Source organism: Ctenocephalides felis, unplaced genomic scaffold, assembly GCF_003426905.1.
Source record: "Ctenocephalides felis isolate EL2017-DRISC unplaced genomic scaffold, ASM342690v1 CF-g0.4_SCAFFOLD_01492, whole genome shotgun sequence".
Classification (NCBI taxonomy): domain Eukaryota; kingdom Metazoa; phylum Arthropoda; class Insecta; order Siphonaptera; family Pulicidae; genus Ctenocephalides; species Ctenocephalides felis.
The window spans coordinates 3881686-3901597 of NW_020537646.1; the positions used below are offsets into that span (position 1 = coordinate 3881686).

At 26.2% G+C, this 19912-nt stretch overlaps 5 protein-coding genes across 5 annotated transcripts; all 5 read right to left on the minus strand.

Moving 5' to 3' along the window:
* Positions 1–2062: 2062 nt before the first annotated feature.
* On the minus strand, positions 2063–4274 carry LOC113370278 (protein takeout-like). Its single transcript, XM_026610950.1, has 5 exons — positions 4202–4274; positions 2924–3170; positions 2583–2716; positions 2282–2431; positions 2063–2214 (listed from the first exon to the last, which is right to left on the minus strand). Exons 1-5 carry the CDS (start codon positions 4272–4274, stop codon positions 2063–2065), a joined length of 756 nt encoding a protein of 251 aa, XP_026466735.1.
* Positions 4275–6177: 1903 nt separating this feature from the next.
* Positions 6178–6768, minus strand: LOC113370574 (endocuticle structural glycoprotein ABD-5-like). The gene is made up of 2 exons (XM_026611263.1): positions 6760–6768; positions 6178–6483 (listed from the first exon to the last, which is right to left on the minus strand). Exons 1-2 carry the CDS (start codon positions 6766–6768, stop codon positions 6178–6180), a joined length of 315 nt encoding a protein of 104 aa, XP_026467048.1.
* A 2418-nt stretch (positions 6769–9186) lies between these two features.
* On the minus strand, positions 9187–9748 carry LOC113370279 (endocuticle structural glycoprotein ABD-5-like). The gene is made up of 2 exons (XM_026610951.1): positions 9740–9748; positions 9187–9492 (listed from the first exon to the last, which is right to left on the minus strand). Exons 1-2 carry the CDS (start codon positions 9746–9748, stop codon positions 9187–9189), a joined length of 315 nt encoding a protein of 104 aa, XP_026466736.1.
* Positions 9749–12003: 2255 nt separating this feature from the next.
* LOC113370545 (endocuticle structural glycoprotein ABD-5-like) lies at positions 12004–12433 on the minus strand. Its single transcript, XM_026611224.1, has 2 exons — positions 12425–12433; positions 12004–12309 (listed from the first exon to the last, which is right to left on the minus strand). Exons 1-2 carry the CDS (start codon positions 12431–12433, stop codon positions 12004–12006), a joined length of 315 nt encoding a protein of 104 aa, XP_026467009.1.
* A 2531-nt stretch (positions 12434–14964) lies between these two features.
* On the minus strand, positions 14965–15394 carry LOC113370280 (endocuticle structural glycoprotein ABD-5-like). The gene is made up of 2 exons (XM_026610952.1): positions 15386–15394; positions 14965–15270 (listed from the first exon to the last, which is right to left on the minus strand). Exons 1-2 carry the CDS (start codon positions 15392–15394, stop codon positions 14965–14967), a joined length of 315 nt encoding a protein of 104 aa, XP_026466737.1.
* Between the last annotated feature and the right edge of the window lie 4518 nt (positions 15395–19912).

The following is a 19912-nucleotide window of genomic DNA, read 5'->3' on the forward strand; positions in this document are numbered from 1 at the left end:
AAACCTTCTCTCAATTTTGGTCTCAATTCTTCAACCGATTGGCGGACACAATCCGAGAGATTTGGGTCTGAACGATGACATACTCTCATATAAGAAGCTGAGGAAAAATAATTATATACTAAATAATAATATTAAGATAAATATTTTGCTATATTGTATTTTACACGAGAAGCCAGAAAAATATCTACTGATAGAAGTTCGAAACAAAATTTAAACTTGCTTGAAAACAAACTTTGGCAAACTTCTCTTGTATATTAAAAATTACTTCTCATTTATTCAAATTAAGAAATGTTGTCATAATATAACTGAGAACAACAAATAATACATATTGTTCTTATATTTGAGTAATACAGAAACATTGCCAAAAATTCAATATAGTTTTGTTTTGATTTATTTCACTCTATTTTTGATTAAAATTTAGTTAGAACTTGAATCGCTATTTTACTGAGTATGTCTGATTTTTTTTGTTTTTTTATTATATGAAAAACAAACAAAATTAAGAATTATCAAACTATTTGAAGCACTAATTTATGATAATCATTTTTCATAAAAATCTATGTACATACAAGGTGATTCGCGACATTATGTGACATTGAAAATATATTATTCTCAGGTGTTTATTCAAAAAATTCTTCGTTATTTACTGAAAATTATTCTATGAATAAATATTCTACTGACAATGGTCATACATTCTTTTCTTATTCAAATAATTACAAACTTTAATATATCTTTACTTCTGACTAGAATTATAATCTTGAATGATGAAAAAATATTTATAAAAAAATATTATTTGGTTTAGTTATATGATCCATCAATAAATGTGAAAAAGTAGATTTATTTTTCCATATTTACGAGTTTCAATTACTCTCAGTAAGTGCAAGACATTTTATTTTACAACTGCATTAAATCTTTTACTAACCAATCGACATAAAACTGTATAACTAGTTTAGTAGAAAGTTTTAATTAAAATAAAAAAGAATTATTTAACAAAGTATTAAAATTATAAATAATTACTCACGTATTGCAGTTAATTTTCCATTGATTGCTTGCAGAACGTTAAATAAAAATATCAACCACAAATAATTATTTCCCATGATAAAAGATTAAAATTTTAATCACTATTGTGAATTTTTACTGTTTAAAATATTAATTCATACTGAAATTATTAATTGAACGACATGTTGTAGGAAATATTTGTTTTAGTCAGCATTTATTGCTTCTAAACAATTAAAAGTGCAAGTTTGCTAAACCTAGTTATTGTGACATACTTATTAATGTCCACTTGATTGATAAATTTTTAAATTATTAATTTTGCTGCAATTTTTAAAATTGAAACATTTTAAATTAACCTTTTTTTGTACATAGTTATATATATAGTTCATAGTTAGTAATTATTAATAATCAATGAATAATACTCAAGAGTTGTAATTGGAACTTTTACTAGTGGTACACCATTAGAATCTATTAAATTATTTAATATTTTATTTATTTAATTAATTAAACAAATAACTGAGTGATCGGTAGATAAATAATAAAATTATTACCTTAGTCAATAAATAAAAAATATTTTAATTAATATTTTTAATTTCAATTGCATTGCATACATATTGCATTGCAATTGCAAGCAATTTAGTAATTTAACTAAATAATTTAGTAAGTAAATAAATCAGTAAATGAGTGGATGATCAAACAAATAAATGCTGAAGTAAGTTAATAAATAATTTATTTAAATAACAATATTTTATTTGCATCCAAATATAAAAATCTGTGGCCCATCTATTACTTTCCATCATCAACTCGAACTCATGTTAGTTTTGATCCGAGGTTCTGATACGTGCTATTTCTCTTAAAATCTTGAAATTTATTAGTACTTTTATCATAAAAACGTATTTGTAATAAATATATTTTAATAATATCAAAATACACAATTAGTTTATATCATCCACCCAATTAACAAAAGTTCTTAAATAATTTATAAATAGTAGGTATAAAAAATATATAACGTTTCTTGTATTTATATTATAAGGTTCTTACTCTAATTTTTTGCATAATTTTATTTTTATTATTCAGGATACAACTGTTCAAATGTATATCTGTCTATAATTTGGTTCGCAATTCTGATGAACAATTTGGATAAAGCTTTTTCAATAAGTGGTACAATTTCTGTACTCAAAATTTCAATATTGGAGTTTATGGTTTGGTTGATGATGTTACCTAAAATATAAGAAATTAATTGATTTAAAAATTTAAGTCAAATTTATTGTTGGTTTTTCAAATTTACCTAAAGTCTTGTCGCCACCAAAAAGATTCCTGAGATCTATATTACCTTTTCCCAATTTAATTTTGATGTTCATTTTATCAGCATTTAGTATATTTTTACCATCCCGTACAAATGTTTTACCAGTTAACAAAGCTTTTCCAGTAGAATTTGCTAAAAATATAATTGCAATAGTTTTAACCCTTTCCACTCATATGCCGCTACTCCGGGGGCAAAATACGTGTTAATGCTGCATTTAACGAGTGGAAAGGGTTAAGTTGAACCAAATTTTACATATTTATTATTGATAATTTTCACAACTTACTGAAATTTGCGGTAAATGGTCCATTTCCTCGAATAGGTAAGAGCAAAATGTTGCCATCGATGTTGTAGTTACCTTTGGCTTCTATATGTGGTAAAAATACCTCAAAATTGAAGGTCAATGTTTCGAAATCGGCACTGAAATAAATTTTCATAATTATTAAAAAATATGCATAAAGTTTTTATATAGAAATACAAAATTTGGGCATAAAACTAGAAAACTGGCACTAGACTTGTGTAATCACCGTGTCTAGATAATTCTTAGTACAAATTATTGTAACAGAATGGATTACTACAGGATTCATAATTAAACAGATCAAAGATATTTAAAAAAAAAATATGTACCTTATTTTTGTTATATCAAAGTTAGAAGCACCTCGTGCCAAAATATTTGTGGCAGATACTTTTATACCAACAGCAGCACCTCCTGCAAAATTTCCAATCAGCAAATCTCCTACATCCAGAGGTTCTAAGGATGGGACATCCCTTGAAGGATCTCCATTTACAAAAATAGGCTTCAACCCATCAATTGCTCGTTTTATGCATTGGGCTAAATCTTTGTCGTTTCTGGAACATACCTTTAGATATGGAGCTAGAATATAATATATTAATCAAAATTCATTATTATAAAATTATTTTATTCTGATTATAAAAAATCAAACTTGGAAATTTTTACTATCATTATCTTGAACCTGATATTTATAAATCCATTAGAATTAATTTCTAATTCGCGCACCAAAATCGTGAATTTAAGTAGGTATATTATTAACATTTTTCAGTTCATGGCCACTTACTCGTTGATCTTCAATCGAAAACGAAATTATTCAATTTTTCAACATAAGTTGTCTTTATCGCCAGTTTAATTTTATTGATATTTCAACATAATCAGTCTGCCACGTTAAAATTCGAATATTTTTACATAATTGAAATTGAATTTGGATTGAAATCTTTGTGGGTTAAAATAATGGTTTTAGATGAATGGATTTTGGTTTTAGAAATTACAATTATTATGCATAAAATAAAAATTCATAATTTTTGTTGTATTGTTTGTTTGATACGTAGCTACTTGAAATTGTTTTTTTTTTGAGAAATTTATCTAGAATTCCAATCAGTGGTTAATCCTATAGAGCAATTACTTATTCGAATATGCTCATTAAGAGATTTAGAGAATTTTTATCTTAACTTCAAAAAGATACTCCAGATTATGTTTACCAAATTTGTAAATGCTTCTAATACTTATAATTTTCAAAATCATAATTTTTGTATAATATCCAATTTTTCATTAATACATGAACCCAAAATTCCTTAAGTTCAACAATATTAAAAATAGTTTGCAAATAGTGCAAAAAAATACATTGTACATGAACAGAAAACAGGAATAGTTCTATGGTTATTTTGACAAAAAAATTATATTACAGAGTATAAATTTTTTTTTGGATGGAAATCGTTTTTTCTCCCGGATGCAAAATATCTATAAATATTATTTAACACTGAATAATATTGTTTAAATTATACATTACATAAAATAAAAAAACACTAAAATATATCTATAGATGTTATAACATGGTCATCAAAACTTTTTTTTTATTACAATATATGATTTGTGAATATATTACAGCTCACCCAATTCTTCTCCAAAAACAAAATTCCAATTAATTGCTAATATTACTGCTAATAGAACCACAATTTTCATCATGTTGCACTAATTTGAAAATAACTTTCACATATAATTAATAATAATAATCACTAAAGTTGTATATAATTGTTGGAATAAATTTTAAATTTGTGTTTACATACAGATTGATCAGTGATTTATAAGAGAATGGTCCAAACAAAAATATGTCCTTCAACCAATGTTTCATTTCAACATTGACTGGATATTTGGAGGGATCGTTTTTTAACCGACTAGACATTTTATAAAAAAGATACTGGTGTAGAAATAATTACTAATTCTTGATGCAACTTAAAATTTATTTTTATTATTTTGATAACAGCTTAAGATAGTTATTATTTATTTATATAAACCAGTCTCAATAAAATTCGATCAGTTTTCATATATTTGTCAAAGATGCACTATTTTGAAAACCTTGATTAATATGTATTCAAATCTAAATTTCTAAAGTTTTATTTAGTTTTCATTTTTTTCCATAGTAAAATTAGCTCGACACTTTTTTCAAATACACATTTATATTTATTATTAATTTTTTGTGAAACTTTTAGCCCTTATATTTTATTTTAATAGTCCCTTATATTCTATTTTAATAGTACAATTTTAGTGATTGCGATTTTTAGTCTGTATATAAATTTTCTCAAAATGATTGAGAAACTTCTACAATCTAGTGAAATTTTATTGAAAAATTGCAATAGCACATTTTTCAAGACATTTCTGGTTCATCTTTGCATATTAATAAACATTATTTGACTATTATGCAAATTTCTAATATAAAATATTTATAATTTTTTTTATTATTTTTATATCTGCGCCTATTTCAATAAGGAACATCAGTTCTTTAAACAAAAAAACTGCCTTAAAACAGAATCATCAACTTGTATAAATAGGTAATAGGACATTCAATACACAAATTATCATTTTTTAAATTAATTATTTATTAATTTATTTATTTGATCTCTATACGGAAAAGTTATAAGTTTATGTTGTCCTTTACAAAATTTTAGTTTTATTCATTACTCCAGGAACATTTAATGTATCCAATCAATTATAAATATCGTAGGGCAATCAGTAAAACGACCTGGTTTAAAAATTGGGCGTTTATTAAGAAACCGATTTTTTTTTTATTTTATTTTTTTTATTGGCCTCGCTTACATAGAGCATTTAGCCACCTACAAGATTTCACATTTTTTATTCATTATTTTTTTTTAAATTCATTTTCTTACTTAACTTTCTATGCAATTTTAAATCAACAATACAAATTCTAATTAAGTCAATTCAATAAGTAATTTAATTCAACATTTCAAATTCTAAATCAAGACATTATTTACTTCCTTTTACTTTTATATCAATTTTACCGACTTTTCTTTCTTCTGAATCCATCTTCTTTATCTTCAATTTTTACATACTTTGATCATGCTACCTATGAGTTATGTCCGCCACACCGAAATTTTATATTTAATAATAAATATAATTATTATAAACCCTTTTTATATAAAAAATAAAAACATCATGAATGTTTAATTATCTTTATAAAAAGTTGTTATAAAAAATTGACAATATTTTACGTCGGCTTTGATATTTATCATTCATAATTTTTTTCATATAAAATTATTCAATATTTTTTCCAGAATCTTCATTTTATAACTATTCCTTCTAAATTTCTCTAAATCATTTTTACGTTCCAACAATGAATCCACGTTGGTGAATATGACCATTGTGGTTATAATTATAATAATAAATTATATCCAGCAAATTGCAAAATGAAACAAATGTATAATTTTATAGTATACTATATTTTTTATGGCACATTGAAATAATATTTACAATAACTCGATTACTCATAAAAGTAATGAGCATGTTTCTATAATAAAGTCTTTATTTGAAATTGGATTGTCTAAGTTCAAATAGATCAGCAGTTCGTATTTTCTTAAGCTCTTGGTAAATGAGCACCTTCGGCACGGTAACCGTTCTCATCGGCGACAAAGTTGACGGTGTAATGTTGACCATCATCTCCTACAAAGGTGTATGATCCACGGACACTGAGGGCTTCATTTTCGGTTCCAGCATTCTTAAGTTCAGCTTGTTCTTGGCGACTGGTTCCATCACTGGTGTCAACTGCAAATTTGTATCCATCTGTTCCCAAATTGTCGAATTCGTAACGGGTTACGGTGGCGTCTTTGCCATGTTGGGGGGCTGAAGCGACGAGGGCCACGAGGGCGGCGAGGACAATGATCTGGAAATAAATGTTTTTATTGAAATCATTATGGAAAACAATATACTTCTAAAACAACCATTTGACAGTGAAGCAAATTCGAAAAATTTAAGTGCTGCAAGACTTGTGGTGGTGAAATTCTTTACACCAAATTATTGTCCATTGAATATCTACACATTGATCTAATAGAGTTAATTCTCGTTTTTATTAGAAAAATTGTTTTGTTCAAATAATTATTCTTATAATCAACTAATTCCATTTAGAAAGTACTCAAACAATAACGAAACTTCTTCTTACCATTTTCATTTTGATATTAGGTTTTTTTCCGTGTATCGGAGATGAGTTGTAAAGATAAACTGTGATGAACATCCAACGAATCTGCCATTTATATACAAATCTTTGTCAATGGCGTCATCAATCGAATCCATCGTCTCTGGATACTTAACATTTATACTTGACATGAGTAACCACTGACACAAAAATTAGATCTGGGTAACGAAAGCGAATTTATTAACATTTGAGTAATTTAAATAAATTATGAAATTCCTACTGTTATATAATCGGGGTAAAATATTTTATATTGTTCATCTCTACTTGTGTACAATATAATATATTGTATTGGATGTAAATTATTATACAAACTCTGATCTAAATATTAGCAATGCATAGTGCTTTATTTGTGACAAATCATTAATCTTACATTTTTTATATAATTTTCCAATGAGAAAGATTAATTTAAATAGTTATTATTAATTATTTTATTAAAAATATTTCATTCTCCGAATTACTTACACAAGGTCTTACTACAATTATAAATAATAATTATATATTTTAATTATTAATGAGAAGACAAATAGATATAAATATTATGAATAATAAATTTAATCGGTGTTTAAATATTTAATTCAAAATTTTTAAATATTTAAGTCAAAACTTCAACGACTAAAAAAAATATATTTCTGAGAAACTTAACTAAAATTTTAAACATATTTTTTTAATTTATATGACAAAACTTTTGCATTCTTAAGACTATCTTAATCATTAATTTCAAGTTAATTATTAATTTCAGACGATTATTAATTCGCTGTTCTTTCTTTTGCTTTAATCCATTCTATATCATCAATATACTTAAAAATGTCATTAAAATTCTCAAAAGTATAGTCGACCACTAAAACTTGATGAAATGTAAATGTTTAATTTATTCTATATAACTATTCCAATTATAAAAGGTATTACAGATGTGATAATTTATAAACTAGTTGAAAAAAACTCGTATGATGGTGTGATTGATAATGGATATGGAAGAAAATAATTTTGAGTATAAAACTTAAATTATATCTTTTTTCTCAGAGGTTTCGGGTTCAAGACCCGATTTGAGCTACCTGTTATCAAGCAGTAGTGACAACAGTTTTTTTTTGGATCTATCCATATAATTTTTTACCCTTTTTTTCCTTTTTGTAGAAATTCTCAAACAAATGTATTTTGTATTTGAAGTAGAAGAATCACTGGCTACTTCTACTATTGTCATATTATCTAGTAAGTAATTTGATAATAAGTACTATTATCAAATTTACTAGATGTCGACTAAAGACTTGTAAATTACTTGGAGAAATGAAAAAAAAGTTTTTACTCGGAAATATAGATAGCAAAATATTTCCAAGTGAAAATAGTTCTTAATTGGGCATTGCTGCACCAATAAAAACCCAGCCCTATTAGATTAATTTTAATTATAATAATCATCAAATATGGATAGATTTACCATTGGGTTACCATCTAAAAATACGAAGTAAGGAGAAGTTTCAGCCTAACAGCTCATAGAACATAAGGTTCTGATTGCTGCTAAGATATTAGAAAGAAAAAAAACTTATTTCGTGATACCAGAAATGTTATTGCAATATTTAGGTGTTTGAAACTTAGGGATAAATATATATTGTTACATTTCTCTGGTAATAAGTAAAATATAGGAATGGTTCCTCAGGGCATTGATCACATCTGTGCACAAGAAAGAAGTGTGTAAAAATAGACAAAGAAATTGGATATGAAAATAAAAATTATATGTTAAAAATCAATACGATTGAATCTCAATTAAATATATTTCGAACGCCATGTATTTTTTTTATTTTTTTTTTAATTTTTAATTTTTTATTATATTATTTTTTTGTATTGGGATATAAATTAAATAAGTGGCTAAATGCTCTAACCAGATTAATAAAAAGAAATTTTCTCCATGGTTAGGAAAACTCATACTTTGCGGTAGTTTTTTTTTTAATTTGAGCTTATACAAATGCGTTCAAGTCAACGTTAACTATAATGAACTATTTTTTTTTTAAATTTACTATATGTTACACCAGACAATGTGTCTGACATGCAATGTATGTATGAACATACATCTTAATAAATGACAAAGATGAGTAACGCTTGTGACTTTCACTGTTCTGAAATAAATTTGAGTAGTTTTTATAAATGAATTTATAAAGACATATTTAATTGCAATTGTATTTATTATTGCTTAACATTATATTTACATCATAATATTAAGAATAACGAAAAATTACTAGTTCTTCAATTTTTTTTTAATTTTATTATCTAATGGCACTTTATTTTTGTACTTAAAGATGTTACTAATAACAGTAATAAAATCTATAAGGTCACTTTTTCAATAGTCTCTAATGTCTTGATTAAAATTAACTAAATGCATCAGTTTGGTACGATTGATTAGTTGTCTTAGGCTTGGGGCAAATGAGCACCTTCGGCACGGTAACCGTTCTCATCAGCAACAAAGTTGACAGTGTATTGTTGACCATCATCTCCTACGAAGGTATATGATCCACGTACACTGAGGGCTTCGTTTTCGGTTCCAACATTCTTAAGTTCGGCTTGTTCTTGACGGCTGGTTCCATCGCTGGTGTCAACTGCGAATTTGTATCCATCTGTTCCCAAATTGTCGAATTCGTAACGGGTTACGGTGGCGTCTTTGCCGTGTTGGGGGGCTGAAGCGACGAGGGCCACGAGGGCGGCGAGGACAATGATCTGGAAATAATCAGTCGATTAATCATTTTATTGAAATTCATCAACACACTGTGCCAAAATTATATGAAAAAACTAAATTTCACTTTCACAATTAGTCAAGATATCCAAATCCTTGATTTATGCATAAAAGTATTAAAACAAGTAAATAAATCCAATCACTCTAATTTCACAACTTCACACTTCACCCATTCCATGGTTGTTCATAATCCAAAATCCAATAAATTGTTCCATATTTTAATTATCTCACCATTTTCATTTTGATAATTTGGTTATTCCGTGAACCTGTGATGAGTTCTAAAGTTTAACTGTGATGAAGATGTCGTGAATCTTGGTTTATATACTAAATTTTGATGGTGACGACCTCGAATGGCATGCAACCGTCACTTAATATTTACACTTTTTATATATAAGCTAATAAATCTAGATAACTCCATGCAAATTAATTTTGAAATTTTTAAATAAATCAACGTGGCTGCAATTGCTTTGGTAACCCTGAGGAATAATACTAATGACACTGATTCTATTTATACTTATAGTGCACTCATATTCATCCAATTTATCGCAATATTTAAGCAAAAATTAAAATATTTAAGAAACTGTTTAATAATTGAAATTAATTAACTATGTGTTTAAAAACTTGCTTGTGAGCTTTTCTACAAAGATTTTCCGATCTTCTTATGAAAGAGCAATTTTCCTATATTTACTATTCTATAACGTCCTGTTGGATAGACTTGACTTTGATATTTTATTTCAAATACAGATTTTCCATGTTGAAAGAAATTATTTAATTAATAAATTGTATACCAAAAGAGATGCATCCTGTAAAAATTAATTCTTGGAAAAGCATTTCTAAGAAAAATACGCGATGCAGTAAAATGTTTGCAGAAATCACGACATCCTTCTAATGTTCTTTTTATTTGTGTTTTTTTTGAATGAAGTATTATTTTTAACAATTTGTCCTTGTTGTCATTTTGAGGGTTGAATATAAAATACAAACTACATATACAGATTTTTTTTAAATTGCGCTTTTTCGGCCTTCTAACTGTATATAACCACTTAAGTGATTTTTACATATTTAGAATAATTTATTTTCTTCCGAATGGTTACAAAATTATGCACTATGTTTGCTTTAAAAAATTGCAAAAAAATATTGGTTCGATTCGGCTAAGAAATGTGTGAGAACTAATGCTTCTTTTCTAATTAATAACGTTTTTACTTGCGTATAATATTATTAGATTATGTTCATATTTGATAAATTGTAACACATACTCAAAATTTAAATTTGTCAAAATATGCCACCTTTTTGCAATTATTTTATATCGTAGTTACACTAAAATAATGTCTTCTTTATTTACATTCATAAATAATCTAAAAATTATATACTCATTTTTCCTTAATTTGCAATAGTCATTACTGCAAAGTCTGAAATTTTATGATAAGCATTAAACTATGAAATAAATGATCAAACATCAGTTTCATTTATTAGATATTTAACACATTTACAAATTACTAAAATTTATTACTACATTATATCACAATTTTATGAATAATATTATACATTACGTCCATGAAATATGTTTATAGATGGCAATAATATAAAACATATAGTGTTTAATTGGTAATTATTGAGGGAAATATACCACATAGTAATTTACAAATTTAGAAAACAAATAATTAAACAAATCATTAAATCAATTAAATAGTTGAACAAATAAATCTTTAGGATGCATTTGTGACCAATATTATAAATTCATATTAAAATGAATAGAATTAAATTTTTCTAATAACGTATGTATAAATTACTGATAACAGTAATATAATGAATTACATCTTTAGACTTATATATATATATATATATATATATTATATTTATATATAAATATATATATATATATATATTATTTTTTTTTTTTTATCAATCCAAACTATAATTTAAAATACAAAATTATTGAGGATAATACAAAATAAAAAATTAAACCTAAATCTAAAAATATAAATGTAAATTTGGTAAATGTTATTAAGTTATTTAACACATTTACTGGCTTGTTCATGTTTTGTTTATACATCCCCTTGTGCTAAATTTTTTTTTCGTTAAATATTAAACAAAACCATATATGGTTATGTTATCTAGAAATTGAAAAGAATAATTTAGCCAAAATAGGATAAATAGAACTATTTTTGTTTGAAATAATTACCCTTATACATTTTACTAAAAACGCTACAAGAAAATGCAAGGAATGCAAACGCACCTGTTGCGTTCGACACCTTGATATTGGTCTCCCGTAACATATGCGTGCGCAGCAGTTAATATGTTAAAATTACAACATTCGATTACATCCAAAAGTTTTACAAATTAAAACAAATGTATAATTTTATAAGTACTATATTATTTATGGCACCTCAAAATAATATTTACAATTATTCATAAGAGCAAGGGGTTGGGTTCTATAATAAAGTCTTTGTCTTAAATCGAATTATCTAAAGGAAAATTAATCAGCAGTTTGTATTTTCTTAAGCTCTTGGTAAATGAGCACCTTCTGCTTGGTAACCGTTCTCGTCGGCAACAAAGTTGACAGTGTATTGTTGACCATCATCTCCTACGAAGGTGTATGATCCACGGACACTGAGGGCTTCATTTTCGGTTCCAGCATTCTTAAGTTCAGCTTGTTCTTGGCGACTGGTTCCATCGCTGGTGTCAACTGCGAATTTGTAGCCATCTGTTCCCAAATTGTCGAATTCGTAACGGGTTACGGTGGCGTCTTTACCGTGTTGGGGGGCTGAAGCGACGAGGGCCACGAGGGCAGCGAGGACAATGATCTGAAAGTAGATAAATGAAATTATATAGTGAAATATATTTTTTTAATTCTAATATTTTATTTTCCTTCAATACCCAAGAAAATAATTTTATTTTCTTTCTATTAATTATTCTTACCATTTTCATTTTGATTTGTGGATTATACGTGAACCTGATGAGTTCTAAAGATGTACTGTGATAAAGATACTATAAGCATGTGATTTATATACCGAAATATGATAGTGACATCACCTGTTGGCATTAAGATAGATACAGAATAAAATCTAGGTAATAGCTTGCACGCGATTTTTGCAATCTATTTAAAATTAATTTTTGCATTTTAAATCAATACTTTTATGTGCTGTTAGCATAAATTTTAAAAACGCATAAATTTAAAATATATAACAAAATTTAATATTTTTATTTATTTTGGTAACAAATATATTTATAGTTAAAAGGATCAGTAATAGATCGTTTATTTGAGAAATTAATTTAGACTATAACAATATTAATAGTTTCTCAATAATATCAATGTAAATAGTAATTATAAATCCGGATTGAAACATAATTATAAAAATCCAAGTGAAAATCATAAATTTTGAAGAACGATTTCACATAATTAATAAAAGCTACAACTAAAAAGATCAAGAGAAAATAGATTTTTTTATCAATATAAAAATTAATTTTCGAGAGGTTATAGTAAAACCTTCTAAATTAAATTTTAAGCAGTGTTATGACATAAATATTTTATATAGTATTTTTATCAATTTAAATCAACCTTACATCCAAAAATGAAAATCGTGTTTTGGATAACTTCTCTAATTTTTTCTATCATTGAACATCAAAAAGATACTGATAAGTTTTATAACTGAATAAATTATTGTAATAATTAAAGGCATTTTGATTAGTAAATGATTATTTCAATAAATGAAACTGTTATGCTAAAATTACCAATAATTTCAATTACCAACTCCTTTCTTACAACGAAAACTCAATTACAATATTGTAAAGTCATCATATATTGCCTGAACATAATTTTAATCTCAAATTTGTAGTAACCAAATATAAGAAGAGGTAGTAAATAATACATAAAATAATTATTGTTGAAGTAATCTTTAAAAAAATATCTATTTTTGGTTTTAGGTTCATAATAGAACCGTTTTAAAACATGTATACATCTTAATTCAACTAAATTATAATATCGTATATTTTTATAGGAATATTACCAATACGAATAATTCGGATAAAATAAACTCAAAGCTAAATATTTCTTTGTGATTTTGATTTGAACTTATGAATTAACTGTTCTATTAACATTTTGATAAATTAACTAGAATTTTAATTTTATCTTTTAGAACAATATAAATTTACGCTTCATTATTTTTTATGACTAAATTATTTATTCCAAATATAGAAAATTGAAGTATTGTTTAAGGGGGTATTCTACTGTAGTAGAGTAGAGGCATGAATTTCGCCCGGTGTTTGAAGCGCTGTATAAAGAAAACAAATAATATTTTTACTATCGATTTTGTTATCATTTGTTTATTGATATTTTATTTTTACATAAAAAAAATATTAAAAAAAAAATTAAAATTCACAAAATTATGAGCAGTCAAAGTGTGGGGGCTCAAAAAAAAGAGGGTGTCCTGGCGTCCATGATTCCAACCCTCCTGGTAATTTTAAGCATGAAAAATACATGGTTTCTTAATAATTATAAAGCCGCTATCGTATGAGCCTTGGATAAGTTAAAAAAAAATATTGTTTGAATGGCGGCAGTTTGAAAAAAAAACTTTTTTTTATGTTTTTTTTAACAATTCCAAATTTTTTAAAAATACTAAATAAAAAGTTATATTTTTGGGCAAGATCCACGCGATAAAGCTATGTATAGAGAAGATCCTCTCCAAATTTGAAGTAAATCGATTCATTAGAACTCGAAATATCCTTACCGCCACCTCGAAAAAAGTAGTTCCGAGAAAAACGCGTTCAAAGTTTTAAGACAAGTCGCACCCGAATCGAGGCCACGTCACTGAAACGGCTATAATTCAGGAAATAATAGTAATTTTGAAAAATCCTTTTGATGACATATTTTTGAATAACTAAACTTTGAAAATATAGAAAAAAAATTTCGATTGTTTCAAAATTCTACAGTAAAATAATTGTTATTGAAGTAAACTTTAAACATATAAATTTATTCAATTTTTGTTTTAGGTTCATTATACAACCATATAAAAACATTTGTATTTTTTTATTTCTTATGCATTATGTTTGAAAATCCAAACCTATATACAAAAAAATTACTATATGATCTGTATAAGAGAGCTTTGAAATGTCTTTGCTTTTGTATTTTGATCCTAAATGATGTCATTAATACGACTATTATTATAAAATACAGAAAATTATTATAATTAATTAATAATTACAACTGTGTAATTATAATATAATTACAACTGTAGTGTTAAATATTCCTGAAATGATTTTAAAATATAGTAAAACAAGTGAATGAAGTAAAAATTCTATATTCTTTATGGCACTCTGAGAAATTTATATATTTACTAAAATATATCACTCAAATTTACTTATAACAGTAAAAAAACAATAAAATTTCATTTTTGATCCAAAGTAATTAAATTAAGTAAATGCATCATTGGTTGTCCTCCAGTATCAGTTCATCAATTTTCTTAAGCCCTTGGTAAATGAGCACCTTCTGCTTGGTAACCGTTCTCATCGGCGACGAAGTTGACGGTGTATTGTTGACCATCATCTCCTACGAAGGTATATGATCCACGGACACTGAGGGCTTCATTTTCGGTTCCAACATTCTTAAGTTCGGCTTGTTCTTGACGGCTGGTTCCATCACTGGTGTCAACTGCGAATTTGTATCCATCTGTTCCCAAATTGTCGAATTCGTAACGGGTTACGGTGGCGTCTTTACCGTGTTGGGGGGCTGAAGCGACGAGGGCCACGAGGGCAGCGAGGACAATGATCTGAAAGTAGATAAATGAAATTATATAGTGAAATATATTTTTTTAATTCTAATATTTTATTTTCCTTCAATACCCAAGAAAATAATTTTATTTTCTTTCTATTAATTATTCTTACCATTTTCATTTTGATTTGTGGATTATACGTGAACCTGATGAGTTCTAAAGATGTACTGTGATAAAGATACTATAAGCATGTGATTTATATACCGAAATATGATAGTGACATCACCTGTTGGCATTAAGATAGATACAGAATAAAATCTAGGTAATAGCTTGCACGCGATTTTTGCAATCTATTTAAAATTAATTTTTGCATTTTAAATCAAATACTTTTATGTGCTGTTAGCATAAATTTTAAAAACGCATAAATTTAAAATATATAACAAAATTTAATATTTTTATTTATTTTGGTAACAAATATATTTATAGTTAAAAGGATCAGTAATAGATCGTTTATTTGAGAAATTAATTTAGACTATAACAATATTAATAGTTTCTCAATAATATCAATGTAAATAGTAATTATAAATCCGGATTGAAACATAATTATAAAAATCCAAGTGAAAATCATAAATTTTGAAGAACGATTTCACATAATTAATAAAAGCTACAACTAAAAAGATCAAGAGAAAATAGATTTTTTTATCAATATAAAAATTAATTTTCGAGAGGTTATAGTAAAACCTTCTAAATTAAATTTTAAGCAGTGTTATGACATAAATATTTTATATAGTATTTTTATCAATTTAAATCAACCTTACATCCAAAAATGAAAATCGTGTTTTGGATAACTTCTCTAATTTTTTCTATCATTGAACATCAAAAAGATACTGATAAGTTTTATAACTGAATAAATTATTGTAATAATTAAAGGCATTTTGATTAGTAAATGATTATTTCAATAAATGAAACTGTTATGCTAAAATTACCAATAATTTCAATTACCAACTCCTTTCTTACAACGAAAACTCAATTACAATATTGTAGAGTCATCATATATTGCCTGAACATAATTTTAATCTCAAATTTGTAGTAACCAAATATAAGAAGAGGTAGTAAATAATACATAAAATAATTATTGTTGAAGTAATCTTTAAAAAAATATCTATTTTTGGTTTTAGGTTCATAATAGAACCGTTTTAAAACATGTATACATCTTAATTCAACTAAATTATAATATCGTATATTTTTATAGGAATATTACCAATACGAATAATTCGGATAAAATAAACTCAAAGCTAAATATTTCTTTGTGATTTTGATTTGAACTTATGAATTAACTGTTCTATTAACATTTTGATAAATTAACTAGAATTTTAATTTTATCTTTTAGAACAATATAAATTTACGCTTCATTATTTTTTATGACTAAATTATTTATTCCAAATATAGAAAATTGAAGTATTGTTTAAGGGGGTATTCTACTGTAGTAGAGTAGAGGCATGAATTTCGCCCGGTGTTTGAAGCGCTGTATAAAGAAAACAAATAATATTTTTACTATCGATTTTGTTATCATTTGTTTATTGATATTTTATTTTTACATAAAAAAAATATTAAAAAAAAAATTAAAATTCACAATATTATGAGCAGTCAAAGTGTGGGGGCTCAAAAAAAAGAGGGTGTCCTGGCGTCCATGATTCCAACCCTCCTGGTAATTTTAAGCATGAAAAATACATGGTTTCTTAATAATTATAAAGCCGCTATCGTATGAGCCTTGGATAAGTTAAAAAAAAATATTGTTTGAATGGCGGCAGTTTGAAAAAAAAACTTTTTTTTATGTTTTTTTTAACAATTCCAAATTTTTTAAAAATACTAAATAAAAAGTTATATTTTTGGGCAAGATCCACGCGATAAAGCTATGTATAGAGAAGATCCTCTCCAAATTTGAAGTAAATCGATTCATTAGAACTCGAAATATCCTTACCGCCACCTCGAAAAAAGTAGTTCCGAGAAAAACGCGTTCAAAGTTTTAAGACAAGTCGCACCCGAATCGAGGCCACGTCACTGAAACGGCTATAATTCAGGAAATAATAGTAATTTTGAAAAATCCTTTTGATGACATATTTTTGAATAACTAAACTTTGAAAATATAGAAAAAAAATTTCGATTGTTTCAAAATTCTACAGTAAAATAATTGTTATTGAAGTAAACTTTAAACATATAAATTTATTCAATTTTTGTTTTAGGTTCATTATACAACCATATAAAAACATTTGTATTTTTTTATTTCTTATGCATTATGTTTGAAAATCCAAACCTATATACAAAAAAATTACTATATGATCTGTATAAGAGAGCTTTGAAATGTCTTTGCTTTTGTATTTTGATCCTAAATGATGTCATTAATACGACTATTATTATAAAATACAGAAAATTATTATAATTAATTAATAATTACAACTGTGTAATTATAATATAATTACAACTGTAGTGTTAAATATTCCTGAAATGATTTTAAAATATAGTAAAACAAGTGAATGAAGTAAAAATTCTATATTCTTTATGGCACTCTGAGAAATTTATATATTTACTAAAATATATCACTCAAATTTACTTATAACAGTAAAAAAACAATAAAATTTCATTTTTGATCCAAAGTAATTAAATTAAGTAAATGCATCATTGGTTGTCCTCCAGTATCAGTTCATCAATTTTCTTAAGCCCTTGGTAAATGAGCACCTTCTGCTTGGTAACCGTTCTCATCGGCGACGAAGTTGACGGTGTATTGTTGACCATCATCTCCTACGAAGGTATATGATCCACGGACACTGAGGGCTTCATTTTCGGTTCCAACATTCTTAAGTTCGGCTTGTTCTTGACGGCTGGTTCCATCACTGGTGTCAACTGCGAATTTGTATCCATCTGTTCCCAAATTGTCGAATTCGTAACGGGTTACGGTGGCGTCTTTGCCGTGTTGGGGGGCTGAAGCGACGAGGGCCACGAGGGCGGCGAGGACAATGATCTGGAAATAATAATAATCGACTGAAATTATTTGAAAATTTTATTTTAGTACTAATTTAGTATAAAATTTAAACAGGTTGCTTCATTTTTAAATCCAAAAACAGCATTTTTTGGACCAATTGGAGACATCGAGGTATACCAGTAGTAAATATCAAAGAAAACGCATCATGACGGTCTTTCCTTAGTCAGAATTTAACGCATAGTTTAACATTGACCAAATAATTAAACAATTAGTGACTTTGCAAACAAAAACGTTATGAATATTTTATATTAAAAAATGCATACAGTGAAATATTGATAACAATTGAAGTCGTGAAATTTAAGTAGCAAAGTTCCGGGATTCTGTTAAATGATTGTAATGAAGTTCATGGCATTTCAATTTTAGCACTAATTTGAAATTATAAAAGATTTTGGCATTTCAAATATTTTTCTTCATTAAAATTCCAAGAGCATCACACTGCATTCTTAACACTAATAAATCAACTACCAATTAATCCGTGCAACACTTCTTTATAAAAAATATCCAATCACTAATTGTTCACAAATTGTTATTTTATTGACTATTACAATTCTATTATATTTCAACTTATCTCACCATTTTCATTTTGGCAAGTTGAGTTATTCCTTGAACCGGTGATTAGTTCTGATGAAGATGTTGTAAATATTCACTTTATATACAAAAATTTGGCAGTGACGTCCTCGAATAACCGAGACGGTGGGTCGCTTGATATGATGACATTTTCTCACACGTTTTTTTTTAAACAAATTTCACTTCTACAAAGAAGCCGTAGTTTTTTTATATAAAGATTAATTTAACTATTTGACACATACATATATAAATTTGTCTATGTCTATATATGATTATAAATGGATACACATGTCAATCAGATATATGTATTCATTTATACATAAATGCGTTTCATGGCATGTGGCGAGTTAAAATTTAGTTAAGTTGTTTCGAACATTCCATTCTTTAAATGTCACATTGAGATGATTATTAGTGATATGTTGTAACTTGAATGTGGTAAATCTTCTTTTTAAAATAATGTAAATCAGCAATAAATTTTTTTTGTAGATGCCTTTAATTTTAATAGTGGCTTGGTATAATATTCATATGCTGCAAAAATTTTTAGACATTCAAAACTTGATAAGCAAAACATAAGGAATTCTTACAAAATTTTCTGGGTTCTGATTATTTGATTCATGATAATTCGTTACAATTTTACTTAAAACATGTGCAATTGAAATACAATTATTTACTTACGTTATATTTTCAATTTTATAAATTAATTTAGAAAACATTTACACTTTTTATAGTTTTTATACAATAATTACGTGCCTAAGAATTCTCATGTATTATTGAAAAAAAAGGGCAATAACGGTTTTTGAAAATTTTAAAAAATTCTCAGATTTTTGTTTGTTCTATGATCTGATTTAGTAACTACAGCTGAGAGAAAAGCATAATTAGATTTAATTAACATAAAGAAAATCTATCAACTATGTTGAGTAATTTATTTGTAAAATAGTATCGATAATATAAATAATCTTCATATGCTATAATGATTAATGAACTGAAATACTAATATCTTATTTAGAACATTTTATAATAGCTAACTATTAGCTATATTAAATTCTTACAAAATCTATACTAAAAATAATAGAAAATATAAAAATATTTGTA

Excerpts from the sequence above, each read along its gene's own strand:
- LOC113370278 (XM_026610950.1), bottom strand. The coding sequence starts at position 4,274 with ATGATGAAAATTGTGGTTCTATTAGCAGTAATATTAGCAATTAATTGG. Across the intron at positions 2,717-2,923 it reads TTTGATATAACAAAAATAAG|TGCCGATTTCGAAACATTGA; the intron begins GTACATATTTTT and ends AATTTATTTCAG. Across the intron at positions 2,432-2,582 it reads ACCATTTACCGCAAATTTCA|CAAATTCTACTGGAAAAGCT; the intron begins GTAAGTTGTGAA and ends TTATATTTTTAG.